The 13,825-nt window shown below is 37.3% G+C and overlaps 1 protein-coding gene across 1 annotated transcript in view; it reads left to right on the top strand.

Annotated features, from left to right (window-relative positions):
* Positions 1–1,220: 1,220 nt before the first annotated feature.
* The window catches only part of LAMTOR3 (late endosomal/lysosomal adaptor, MAPK and MTOR activator 3), an 18,189-nt gene continuing 5,584 nt past the window's right edge, over positions 1,221–13,825 (top strand). Inside the window, exons 1-4 of the mRNA XM_003798507.3 lie at positions 1,221–1,343; positions 1,652–1,697; positions 2,773–2,807; positions 12,993–13,051. Of these exons, the coding sequence (XP_003798555.1) occupies positions 1,689–1,697; positions 2,773–2,807; positions 12,993–13,051 (103 nt within the window). The 5' untranslated portion in view covers positions 1,221–1,343; positions 1,652–1,688. The remainder of the gene's footprint in view (positions 1,344–1,651; positions 1,698–2,772; positions 2,808–12,992; positions 13,052–13,825) is intronic.

Below are 13,825 nucleotides of genomic sequence, written 5' to 3'. Positions count from 1 at the left end.
GGGATTCGAACCCAACACCTTAGGTGTATGTGGCTGGTGCCTTAGCCGCTTGAGCCACAGGCGCCGAGCCACAATGTTCATTTTTAATGAAGGAGTTATATGATTAAATAAGGGCTTTTAGAATATCCTGTTACTTGCTGTGTGAAGCTAAGGGCAAAAGCAAATGTAGGAAAGATTGGAGGTTATTGTCAAGGAAGAGACGATGATGGCTTGGCTCAAGGTAGGAATATAGATAAGTGAATGATTTTAAAGCGATATTCAAGACATAGAATCAGAACTCTGATAGATTATATTAGGGATGGAGGCACTAATTAAAAAACAGATTGAAATTTTCCAAAAATTTGGTCATGAAAAGTAGTAGTAGGAAAAGGGGGGTAGCTGGGAGATGATGTGGTTTCTACAGAAGGCTTTTATTTTTTCAATTATTTCTTACATGAGACCTTTTGTTTTTTGAGACAAGAGTCTCAGTCACCCTTGGTAGAGTGCCTTGGCGTCATAGCTCACAATAACCTTAAATTCTTGGGCTCAAGTGATTCTCCTGCCTCAGCCTCCCAAGTGGCTGGAACTACAGATGCCCACCACAACACCCGGCTATTTTTAAAGACGGGGTTTCACTCTTGCTCAGTCTAATCTCAAATTCCTGGCCTGGAGCAATCCACCCCTTAGCCTCCCAGAGTGTTTAGGATTACAGGCGCGAAATCCACTTTTATTTTAATCTTGATAAAGTTATCCATAATCCAATGTCTGCATGTTAACTAAAAGAGGCTTGTACACACGTGGCTCTAGATTCAATCTAGGTAAGGCCTCGGGGAAAGAGCTAATAGGCACACGTGAGAAAGTCAAAAGAGATTAGGGAACTTGGGGTCAGAAACCTATACCTTCAAATTTGTTAATCTATAAGAAAAGATTTTAAGATAACAGACCCTAGAAACTAATGAACTAGTATTATGCACCTCTCCGCGCAAGAATGTCACCAACCGGAATATTTTTTGCATTTTTCGGGAGCCACAAGGCCCAAAATCTCGCTGGAATCGTCGGTCGCACAGTTCAGTCCTCACCTTCTGCTCAGCACTAAAGGCGCAGGTCGCGGCCCGCGGTGGGCGGGGGAAGGGGCGGGGCACGTCGCGGTGGGCGGGGAAGGGGGCGGGGCACGTCGGAGGGCCGCGTGCTGGGTTTCCGCCGGGACTCACCGGAAATTCCGAATCACGCGGCATCGGAGTCTCAAGCGCTTCCTGGAGCTCTGACTAGGTCAAGAGTCATGTGACAGCGGCTTGCAGAGGACCCTGTCTTTGAAGCTGTCCCTGAAGTGACAGCAGAGAGAAGCGGGCAGACCAGAAACCCAGGTAACTGACGCTGCTTTGCCGGTGTTCAGGCTGGTCCCGGGTGAAGCGCGGGTGGTGAGACTGAAGAGGAGAGGACGCCCCTTCTTTGGGGGCCTGCCTCTTTGGGGTGGAGAGGGCTGAGGTTAGGCTTCTCAGCTGGCTGCCCGTCGGGCTGCTGGGGACTCCGACTCCCTTGGTCTTCCCTGGTGTGGGCACTAGATCCGCGGAGTATTGCGAAATTCTGACCAAGTCTGAGTTCGCTTATTAAGCTGGGGGTGGGGAGGGCGAGGAAGTTTAGAGGGAAGAGTCACCGAGAGTTTCTCTTCCAGGCGTGGAGATTGATCCTGCGGGAGAAAGGGGTTCATCATGGCAGATGTGAGTTGATACCCATACATAAGGAGGAGAGGGTGGGGAATTTGGAGGAGGCTGCTGAGGGAGGAGAGGTAGAGCTTCCCAAGTAGAAATTTGTTTCGTTTCTTGTTCTTTGCCTCCCTTCCACCAGTTATTTTCTTCTTGACTGGGAATGGGAGACTGAGACGAGTGAATTTTCAGGAGCCTGAGTTTCTGCGTGGAATGGGGGTGGAGGATACTAATGTGACTGAGGTTGAGAAAATTGTTTTCTCTCTACTCCCCAATCCTGCTGGGGCATAGAACATCTCTGCGTATTTATCATTTAAATTTATAAATGATGGTTTGGTGCATTTCCCATCAATATGGGATAAGTAGAACATGTGTTCAGAATCCCTTTTTTTCCTCCAGTAAGCGATCATAATGCCCCGTTGGGTGTGTTTTTAAGGTGAGAGAAGTAAGCTAGTGTTGTGATAATATAAAACAAAACGATCATTCAGGTTTGGAGAAAAGTAGGGATTCAAAAGATAAAAGATACCTGATTCATCGATATGAAGTCATCATAATTGATAATTGGATTGTCAATAAAATTCCCCAAATGAACAGCGTTATCTTTAGTCATGTGAAGAAACAGGTTAATCACCTTACTCAGGATCATTAAAATGATGGTAGAAAGTCTGTCTTTGGACATGGAAAGTTGTTCATTATATCTTCTCAAATGTACACAATAACAACAGTATGTAAATTACTGATGTGAAAAGTATGATCTAATTTTACCTCTAATATGTATTTGTATTCCCCATTTCTGGGTATGCTAATACATGCATCTTCTCAGTAAACATTATCAAAGATCCTAAGACATAAGTTCTCTGATTATCCCTATTCTATAAATAATGAAACTGAGGCTTAGGGAAAAAAAGGTTATTTAACTTGTTCTAAGTTACATGACTAGTATGGATAAAAATCAGAAAGAGAAAGATAAAACACAAAGAAGAAAAGTTACGAATGATAATGTAAGATCCCAAAAGTGTGGATAGGACAGGATGTAGAAAACCAGTGAAAGGAATATTACTATAATAAGATTTTTTATGTTCCTTTTCAGGACCTAAAGCGATTCCTGTATAAAAAGTTACCAAGGTAAGATATTATTAATTTGTTTATCGAATAAAGTCAGTATACCATTTGTTAACTTATGAAGTATTTTGTTTCTGTTTTTAGACTAGTATTATTTGTACATTAGGCTGTAATTTAACATTTTCAAATGCTGACATAACCCTCGGTAGCAAAACATTGTCTTTTGAGTTTACAGATAAATAACGTGAGGCCTGGAGAAGTTCTGGGACTTGTCCAATGTCAGTTAATGGATACCGAAGGGCTAGAATTCAGATTTCATGTTGCTTTTGAGTTTTAAGAAATATATTATTATAGTAGTTTGCTGGATTATACTTTAAAGTTGTTATAGTAATTTTAAGGGAAAAAAATGTAAGGACTTGCCTTTACTTTTTAACAGCAATATTAAAACAAAGTTGCCTAGGCTATCTAATCTGAGAATACTAGACTTAGTGGTTTATACTTGAAAAGTCACAAGGCTTTCCTTTGCCTGCACACCTCCTGTTTGATGATATTAGGCTCTTATGTTAAAGTTAACTTATTTTCTCTTATGTATTGTACTGATTCAAAGACTTTTTTACTTTAATTGGATTAAACTTTACATCTAGTTTAATGTAAAATGATGCTTTCTTTGACAAGTGCTACTTTCGTCTGCATCCACAACTATTTATAAGTAACTCATAATTCCTTAGAGTTAAGAGCCTGAGAGAGAGAGAGAAATTTGACTTGAGACATCCATTTTTCACATTCTAGAATAAGGTGGTTCAGAATTAACTGAATATGCTTTGAGGTAATGTAGCAGAATATATGGTGAGATCTTTTTCTCTTACCACCCAAATCTGTTTGAAGTTAAAAGAGATTGTCAGTTTATTTCTGTAGCTAGGAAAGAAAACCTGTTTGGATTTTTGCTTGAATTGTTTGGTGTGGTTTGCCTATTAGCTTTTTCCTTTCCTCTGATTACAGATCACTAGAAATTAATAATACTCTGTTCTGGTTATTTCTTGCTATTTTCTGGTTATTTCCTGTTAATGTAATACTTGCATTCATTTTTATTCTCTTTCTCCTCCTATTGGCAAACTATAGAGACAAGATGCTGATTCTGTTCTAAACCTATTGATTAGCAGTACAGAAAGTGCTAGCTGGTAATGCAGGGTCATGGAAATGACTATATAAGCTAAGAACATGCGAAGGACTTTTAGTAATCAGGAAAAAAATAACAATTGTTTTTCCAATGTTTTCGAAAAATTAAAACCTTTCTTATTGTTGGTTACAAATATTTAGGGGAATGCTAATATTTGTTCAATACGCAATTTATAATTTAACACATTGAGAATTACTCTTTTTTTTGGCTGGAGCTGGGTTTGAACCCGCCACCTCTGGCATATGGGGCGGGCACCCTACCTCTTTGAGCTACAGGTGCCACCCCATGAAAATTACTTTCTTTGTTAAAAAAAAAAAAAAAAAGAACTTATCAAGAATACTATGACTAGTGTTTGCTTTTTTTTTTTTTTTCTTCATATTCCTTAAGATAAGGAGCAGGCATCTCTATTCCTTGGCTAACTGGCAAACTTCATTCTTGTTTTAAGTTTGGATCAGCTTTCAACATTTTGTCCTTTGTATTTTCAGTGTTGTGAAATATCTCTGAGATTTCCTTTAATATGAATTTTTTTATTTTTTTGCCAGCATCATTTCTTTAGGTCATATTTCTTCTTTAACTGTTTACTTTCTATTTGAATTTTACTTCCAGCATCATTACTTTTTCCTTCCCTGTATTTCATCTTTGTTGGCTAGTCCCCTTTTTCACTTATCTTTACTTTTTTTAATGGTAGATGGTTTATCACTGGGAAACAAAGATGTATAAAACTACATGCTTTGCTGTCTCTGTCAGTTGAATGATAGATGTACATTGACTGGTCACTGACACACATTTAAGGAAGTGATGTGACTGGGTACTGATCACAATGTGCATCTATTTTTATTTTTTTATTTTTTTATTTTTGAGACAGGGTCTCCCTTTGTCACCTAGGGAGGGGTGCAGTGGCATGATCATTGCTCACTGCACCCTCAAACTCCTGGGATCAAGTGATCCTCTTGCCTCAACTTCCCAAGTAGCAGCCTCCACATCCAGCTGATGTTTTAATTTTTTGTAGAGACAAGGTTTTGCTATGTTTCACAGGCTAGTCTTGAACTCCTGGCCTCATGTAATCCTCTTGCCTCAGTCTCCCATGGTGCTGAGATTACAGGCATGAGCCACTGTGCCTAGCTAACATCTGTTAATTACATAGTTATTTATAGTGATTTGTGGCCTAAAGAATGAGCAGTTTGTACTTGATGTGATTATTCAGTTAATATACCATGCTAACTGAAATTTGACCCATGCCATTGGAGAGAAATGGTGTTATTTAACTAAACCATGAAAAGTGGTGTTTAAACTGTGAAAAATGAAGACCATGTTCGTCTGTAGTTAAGATATTGAAAGCTTAGCGTAGTGAAAGGATGCTCAAATTGGAGTTGAGGGAGGCATCTCATCACATTGGTGATGAAATATCCACTTAGAAATCTTGGCTATTTGCCATCCTGTTTTGAGCATTAATATCTCTTGTTAAAGAAACAATAAAATTGCCTTCATTGTTCCTAAGTTGTAAAGCCAGTAAGGTACTCTTCGTTTACCTGAAGAACTACTAAATAAAACAATAATTGACTATCATTATGTGATCTTTGGTTTTAAGTAACAGAATTGGTTCAGACAATGAGGGTCTCACTTCAACAAGCAGATGTACTCTGAAAATCATAGTGTTTAACACTATGTATGGTGAAGCTGTCTATGTAAAAGTATTTGAGAATAATCCAAAATGTATTCATTATATTACTGAGTAGCTCTAATGTTGATCAAAAACGATTGAAAAGTAAATCCTTACTTCTTATTTCCATAATGTCAGGAAAGGGATTGGCACCATTTGTTTTTTTCGTAATGGCTAAGGCCACTTTGACTCATATTCACAACTAGTTCTTTTCTTTTGAAACAGGTCTCAAGCTGTTGGCCCTGGGTAGAGTGCCATGGCTTCACAGCTCACAGCAACCTCCATCCAATTCTTAGACTTAAGTGATCCTCTTGCCTCAGCCTCCCAAGTAACTGGGACTACAGGAACCTGCCACAATGCCTGGCTATTTTTTGGTTATAGCTGTCATTGTTGTTTGGCGGGTCTGGGCTGCATTCGAACCCTCCAGCTCCAGTGTATGTGGCTGGCGCCCTAGCCACTTGAGCTACAGGTGCCAAACCATGACTAGTTCTTGAAAGTAGGCTTGCTACATCCCAAGAGTAGAAGAGAAGGAAGAAATAATATTGGAAACATTTGGAATAATAAAATATACACTTGGACTTGTTGCTGTATGTATGGATTTGGATGCTGGCATCCTGGCATCAGAGCCACGGATCCATGCATTTAACTATTAACTGTTGATCCATGCTTCTCACTAAGTCAACAAGCTACAGATACTAATGGAATGTGTGTTTTGTGCATTTTTGAATTCTCTTTTAAATACTGTTCTTGGATTTGCATTTTAAAATCTAGTTGTGACCCAAAGCATTCTCAGGCTTTAATAATCACACTTTTTATTTTTTAAAATAACAAAATACTTAACTACCTCTGTATGTTGACCACTCAAGAAACTGTAACAAACCAGTCAGCATACAGCAGGGGTCAGAATAAGGAGCTAGGCCTCCTATACTGATATGTAAATGTATTTAATTTCCTTGTACAGCTTTTACTAGAGAATATTTTAGTAAATCATACATCATCAAAATACAGTAATATCATACAGAATCAATACATGTACTATTTTCTCATGGTTTAATCATTCTTTCTGAAAAACGAGTCAATCTTAGTCTGTTTCTTATTCTTTTCATAAATGTTAAGTAGAGAAAACACTCTTAATGCTGGCTACCCTGATCATCATACCTGGACTTTTTTCTACAGCAAGTGACTTCAACTGCATTATCAGGTGCATCCTGACATCCTCTTCTTTCTGAGTCTCTGCAGTTTCTGTGTCATCCTCACTTGCTTTTTCCACTTTATCAGCTGCTTCATGTGCCTTTATGCTGATCTGTACTTCTATTTTGCTTGGAATATTGCTCCTGGGTCAGGTTCATTACAGGTGCCACCTCATCATCCATTACAATAAAACCATAAAATTTACTCTTTCAAATTCTGCCATAGCAGGTGTACTGTCTGATGGAGCCAAAACATTGTGCTCTTGCATCCAATCAAGCTTTCTTGAAACACTTCTCTATCATTTCTTGGTGAACTTTATTCCAAGAAGAGCTAATCCAGAGGATAGCATCCAGAGTGTTAACTGATGGAGCAGATGAAGTTGCTTCCACCAGTGAACCACAGGTTTCTGTTTTAGTAATGAGTCACTGCTGGAGCTGAGCTCAGTAGTGCATTTTTTTAGTTGTTGTTGAGACAGAGTCCCACCCTATGTCCTGAGCAGAGCTCAATGGCATCATAGCTCACTGCAACCTCAGTCTTGGACTGTGGGCATCCTGCTGCCTTAGCCTAAATGTTTATATGATGCCTTGGTCAAGAGGTTGAATTTTTTGAGGTCATGTTTGAAGGCAGACGTTTCAGTGTCATGTTTGTGAGATGATGCCTTTGTAGGTGGCGAGGATAGTAGAATAGGCTGTTTCTTCTTCATTTCTTGGTCAGTACCCCTTACTCACTCCTCAGGCAGGGTACCAGTTGTCCAGGTGACAGACAGGTCTTCAGGCTTCAGGTTTTAAGGGCTTTAGTTTTTCCCTGGTTGAGCTAGCACAAAGCAAAACTGTGAAATGTTCTTTGGAAAGTTTTCTGCTCTTAATGTTTGTCATACTTCATGATGAGGCTCCTGTCAGGCACTGCCTTGAAAAGAGTCCCACAGTCAATATTAAAGATGATACATTGTCATCTTTGAAGCCTCTGGTGAAGTCAAGAATTTTTTTTTTTTGGAGACAGAGTCTCACTCTGTCACCCTGAGTAGAGTGCTGTAGGATCACAGCTGACAGCAACCTTAAACACTTGGGCCAAAGTGATTCTCTTGCCTCAGCCTCCCAAGTAGCTAGGACTACCCACCACAACACCTGGCTATTTGTTGTCACAATTGTCATTTTTGTTGAGCTGGCCCACCCTGGGTTTGAACCTGCCAGCCTGGATGTATGTGCCCCACTCACTGAGCTATAGGCGTTGCCTGAAGTCAGGAACTTTTTGATGAACTCTTCCACAACTGTTGGAAATTCATTGTATTTACCACACAAGACTTTCTGGGAGATCTTGTGTTGCAGTTTAAATTTTTCAAACCAGCCGCGCTTGATGCTTATAAAACTGCCACCCTAAATTCTTGTGCCAATTTTTATCAACTTCTTGGTTCATCAGCCTAGAGATTCGGGTGTTAACTGCCCTCACTTGTTTGAACCAGCTTAATGTGGTTTCATTGACTTCATCAAGGGAAGTTTTTCTCCTTTCTGGTGTAGGTCTCTGCTTTCCTTGCCATATCCCTCCAAGTACTCATTTTACCTTTTTGGATATTGCTTGCTGTGATCTTGCTATCACCAGAATGTTCCACTGCTTTCCAGAAAATGTAGATCAACCATTTCCTTCATTGTCAGTTCTCTGAGTTCTTTCCTTTGGGCCATCACGTTTTGATTAACTGTAAAATATTTCAGTAATTGTAGGATGTACCTATAATTCAGACTAGTCCTTCAAATGAAAAAAGTCTTCTGTAATGTGATAAACAATAGATGGTAATAATAAAACATGAAAAAATAACTTACAATACAGAAAAAATAATACCACTAAGGGGCATAGTCCATACTTTGTACCCCTGGATGTAGAATGGACTCCACTGGTCAAGTTATAGATGGTAAATTAATGTGTGTTACAATCCAAGTAATCACTTACAGAGGTGGTCAACATATAGACGTCAGTCTTCCCTTGAGAACATGTGCATGTCCCAGCTATAAAAATTAGGTCAACTTAAGGATGTGGTCAATGTAGGGAAGTGATCAACTATGGAGGTTCTGCTGTAATTACATTGTCCACTGTGTGCAGAATTGGAAACTACTTTTATATTTGTGACTTGATTTCTAAAAGTGGATACTTTTAAGAGTAGTAAGTTCTTTTTCTACTTTCTTGGACTCTTTTTCTTAATACTCATCAAAAAAAAGTTCTTTTTATTTCTACTTCCTCTTCTGGTACATTAGTTGGCATTTAAATTAATTCCCATGGAAATTAGAAAAAAGAAGTTTCCTGTGTGACACAAATTGCTGTAAACATTTTTGTAGTACTCTTTTTACCGCTTTTTAAAATTTATTTTGAAGGTTGGTAACACATTCATGAAGTTTAGATTCAAGAGTGAACTGAGGGACATAGAGTGAGAAGCTTCCCATCCCTGCCCTGTAGCCATGCTGTTTTAGCAAGCATGTACATACATACTCGGATCATACACACACTTAGACATTGTGTTATGTAAGTTGTTGCTTCTTGTGCACACTGTTGTAGACTTTATATGTTTTCACTTAAGAATGGAACTTTGAGGGCCATTCGGATGCCAAGATGAGAGAATTGCTTGAGGCCTGGAGTTTGAGACCAGCTTGAGCAAGAGTGAGACCTTGTCTCTACCAAAAATAGAAAAACTAGCCAAGTATGGTGGGGCACACCTGTAGTCCCAGCTCCTGAGGCAAGAGGATCCTTTGAGCCCAGGAGTTTTAAGCTATAATCTTGCTAGTGCACTTTATCTTAGGAGACAGAGCAAGACTATCTCCCCCCCCTCAAAAAAAAAGAACAAAAAAACCAAAGTGTAACTTTAAGAGCAGCCGTTTCTAAGTACATAAGAAATTCTCTTCTTGGCTCAGTTCCTGTAGTGGGTTTGAACCCAGCCTGGGCCTGCCAAACAACAATGACAACTAAAACCAAAAAATAGGCGAGCGTTGTGGCAGGCACCTGTAGTCCCAGCTACTTGGGAAGCTGAGGCAAGAGAATCGCTTACGTCAAGAGTTGGAGGTGCTGTGAGCCGTGACTCCAGGGTACTCTACCAAGGGTGACATAGACTCTGTCTCAAAAAAAAAAAAAATTCCCTTCTTTTTATGACTACACAGTATTCCGTTGTATGTGTATATCCTAACTTAATTTGTCCTTCTTGATGTACACTTTGCTTTCTAATCTTTTCCTATTTCAAGTGATGTTGGCAACTTCACAAAGTGATTTGCATGTGTTCAAATATCTATAGGATATGTTTATATAATCTAATTTTTAACTTAGAATAATATATGTACTTCATGTATTAATGTTATGGAATTTTTTTTTTGCTTGCATTGATCACTTTTATAATACTTGAGTCATGGTTCTAAGTGTGCACATCACCTGGATAGTGTTCATTGTACTAATTAGGTAGGTTTTTGCCTGTTTCCTCTGTTTAATTTCAGTTAAGTTTTACTTCCCTCAGGATACATGTGTGCACTTCAGTTAGTTCCAGTTTAATAGTGAGTACATGTAGTGTTTGTTTTTGCATTCTTTAGATATTTTACTTAGGATAATCTCTCCAGTTCTGTCCAAGTTGTTGAAAAAGACATTAAGTCATCCTTCTTCATAGTTGGTATTCCATGGTGTACATGTCTACAACCACATTTTGTTAATCCACTCATGAATTGATAGGCACTTAGGTTGAATTCTCATCTTTTAATTGTGAATTGTGCTGCAGTAAACATTGGAGTGCAGGTGTCTCCTTCAGAAAATGACTTATTTCCCTTTTGGGTAAATACCCAGTAGTGGAATTGCTAGATCTAATGGTGGATCTGCTTTTATTTTGTTCTGGCATCTCTCTGTAGTGTTTTCCATAGAGATTGTACTAACTTGCAATCGTACCAGTAGTGTGTAAGTTTTCCTTTCTGTCTGCATCCATGCCAACATAGGGGAGTTATTTTCTAATAGGGTTCAGAGTTTCACTTAGGGAAGATAAAATAAGTTCTAAAGATGGATAATGATGTGGTAGCAGAATAGTGTGAGTGTATTCAAGGCCACTGAACTATATACACTTAAAATTGTAAAACTTAAAAAGTATTGTTAAACCTGTAAAATTTATGTTATATTTATTTTGCCACAATAAAAATTAAATAATTAAGTATATAGTCATCTAGGTCAACCTGATAACTCCAAGAGGAATTATTGAATACTTACCTCTTCCAACAAATGCAAATATTTGTTTAATTAAATAATTAAGTTTAGTCTTATTAGAATTATTGAATACTTGCCTCTTCCTACAAATGCAAATATTTGTTTAATTAAATAATTAAATTTAGTCTTCCAGATTCTTAATACTCTTTATACTACTTCATACAACTGTTACATTTATATATGGTCATAATCTCTTTCGGCATCCAGACCTGTTTCCAGACCTGTTAATTTTAGTGCCAGCATGGTTTCTATAAAGTAATGATTATCAACTGATTGTTTCTGTGTCTTTGGTGGTAGTCATCAGTGTTAGATATTCCTATAGATCCATAGTATCAAATCTTTTTTATGTATTTTTGTTTATTTCAAATTAATATGAAGATACATTCAATTAGGTTACATTGTTTGCATTTGTAAAATCAAGTCCCAGTTGTAGCTGTGTCCTTCACCCAAAAAGTATGCCATAGGCCTGTGCATTGTACCTGTTGGATGGGAACTTACTCAATTCCCTTTCCCCTATGTATGTTTTGATCCATAGATAATTTCAGGATTGAATGGCAATAGGAATAATACCAACAATAGCATAAAAATTGTTTATACACAATTATCTCATCATTCTTTTCAGTGATTTTGTTAGTAACATTTTCCACTCAGATCTTACTAACACTTCTCTGACTTAAAAGTTTTTGACAATGGAATTTTTAAAAATTTAATTTTAGTATTCTAACATTAGGTTAATATGAATATTCCTTATTCCTAAATTAAGACAGTAACATTAACAAAATAAGGAATGGAGAATTCTGAGTTACTGCAGGGACAATGGACAGATCTCTGCAGATACCTCTTGCAGTTTACAGATATTAATAGTTACAGGGCGACTAGTTTTGTGTTATAAAGTGTTTTGCTTAAATGTTGAAAGTTCATGAGTGTTTCCCCATTATAATTTTTAACACTTTTGTGCTCTTGAGTATTATGTATTTCTTAACGGCTAATTTCATAGGGATTCTCACTGGTAATTTATTACTTAAATTGCAGTGATTAAATTATGTCATTGTCAGGGTGCACAGTCGATACTGTTGGTATTTTAATATTTTTAAATGTTAACTATGTACCAACCTGTATTTTACATGCATTGTTTTCTTAAACTTAACAATATCCAAATAAGTACACTTATTTCCATTTTCAGATTGCTCAACTGAGCCTTAGAAAGATTTTCTAACTGGCTCATGGTAGCATAAATAGTGGCAGAGCCTGTACTGGAATCCAGATCTTTCTAACTTTAGAGCTAGAGCCTTGACCATTCTGCTTACTGCTGTTTGTGTATGCATGGCTGAAAGGATTGTTGCATGGCTCATTCTTTCTGTTCTGTTTCTTCAGCCCAGAACAGCCTTTCCACTTCTCTTCACTCAGTGCCAGAACATCTCAGCTGAGGGAAGCCTTCCCTGACCCACTTGTCTGCTTTGGCCTCTTCTTTTTAGGGCCTCGTATTCCATGGTCCTCTCAGTGACAGTTGCCACCAGTTATGGTTTTACATTTGTTTCAATGAGATGGTTCAATGGACAGCCACTCACTTTTTAGATTGTAAACTTTCTAAAATAAGTAATTATGTCTGTTTTTGCTTATTGCAATGTCATAAAGTTTTAAGTGCCACAAATAGTGGGCATTTCGTATTGTAATGAATGAGGAAAGATCTCTTTTTTGTCACTATAACTACTGCTGGTAGTCTTTCATACTTTTGTAAATCATGGAATGATAATAACAATAGATAATCGATTATTTATGTCTTAGGTCTTCATTAATGGATTACATAAATTTGTAAAGATGTAAACAATCAGCAATGCACATGCAATTTCTGGAAGAGTTTTGGCAAACACATTGTAGGAGTATATACAGTAGCAATAATTGAGGTTCTATAGGTTTTTTAAAACATGTGAGAATTACCATTATGTCTTTGAAGTCCATATTTTGAGAAAATGAAATGTTTTATGTGTTAACTTTTTTCTCTTTCTAGTGTTGAAGGACTCCATGCTATTGTTGTGTCTGATAGAGATGGAGTACCTGTTATTAAAGGTAAAACTGAGCACTTAAAATACAAATGTTTTGTTTCCCTTTGACTAAACGTGTGTATTTACATCTGAGTAGGGCAGAAGGCAAACTATATAAAACTCATATCAGTAAATTCAGGAGATAATTCGTTTTGAGGGAAATGTTTTCTTTTTATGTTGAAGACTGAATTGGAACCTATTATACATATATGTGTGTGTGTGTATATATATATGTTAATTGTATTATGTTAAAATGTAGAGTTTCAGCATGGATTTATCACAGGCCTAGCCTCTCATTAAAGACATTTATGGTATAATGTAAAGCATTAGTAAATTTGTGATGAGGATGAGTGTGTGTGCAGTTAGATAGAGTATACTCACAGATATCCCTATATATATATATTTTTTATCAACATTTCTAGTAGAGTTAGGATAACACCCACATATTTGCATCATCATATATTGATAATTTGTTTAATCTGCCTAATTTCCTAGTTTCTTGCTGGAAGTAAATTTACTTTATTTAGCCAGAATCTGACAATATAACAATGATTTTTTAGCTTTTTTTTTTTTAAGTATATGTGATATTACAGAGAGTCAGTAGTATGATCAGAATGGATATTCCTAGTTATAGTGGGACACTGTAATGGCTGTACCAAATATTAAAGATTAAATAATACACATTTTGTTTACAACTTATTTTCCACCTGGAGTTATTATATATGTCAGATTTTAGACTTCAGAAATGAAAGGAGGTTTAGAGGTCACCTAATTAGGTTCTTTCATTTTATTTTATTTT

Source organism: Otolemur garnettii, unplaced genomic scaffold (assembly GCF_000181295.1).
Source record: "Otolemur garnettii isolate 467f Iridium unplaced genomic scaffold, OtoGar3 scaffold00137, whole genome shotgun sequence".
NCBI lineage: Eukaryota > Metazoa > Chordata > Mammalia > Primates > Galagidae > Otolemur > Otolemur garnettii.
Note: the sequence above shows the minus strand (reverse complement) of the source record. Positions and strands in the feature narration are given on the sequence as shown.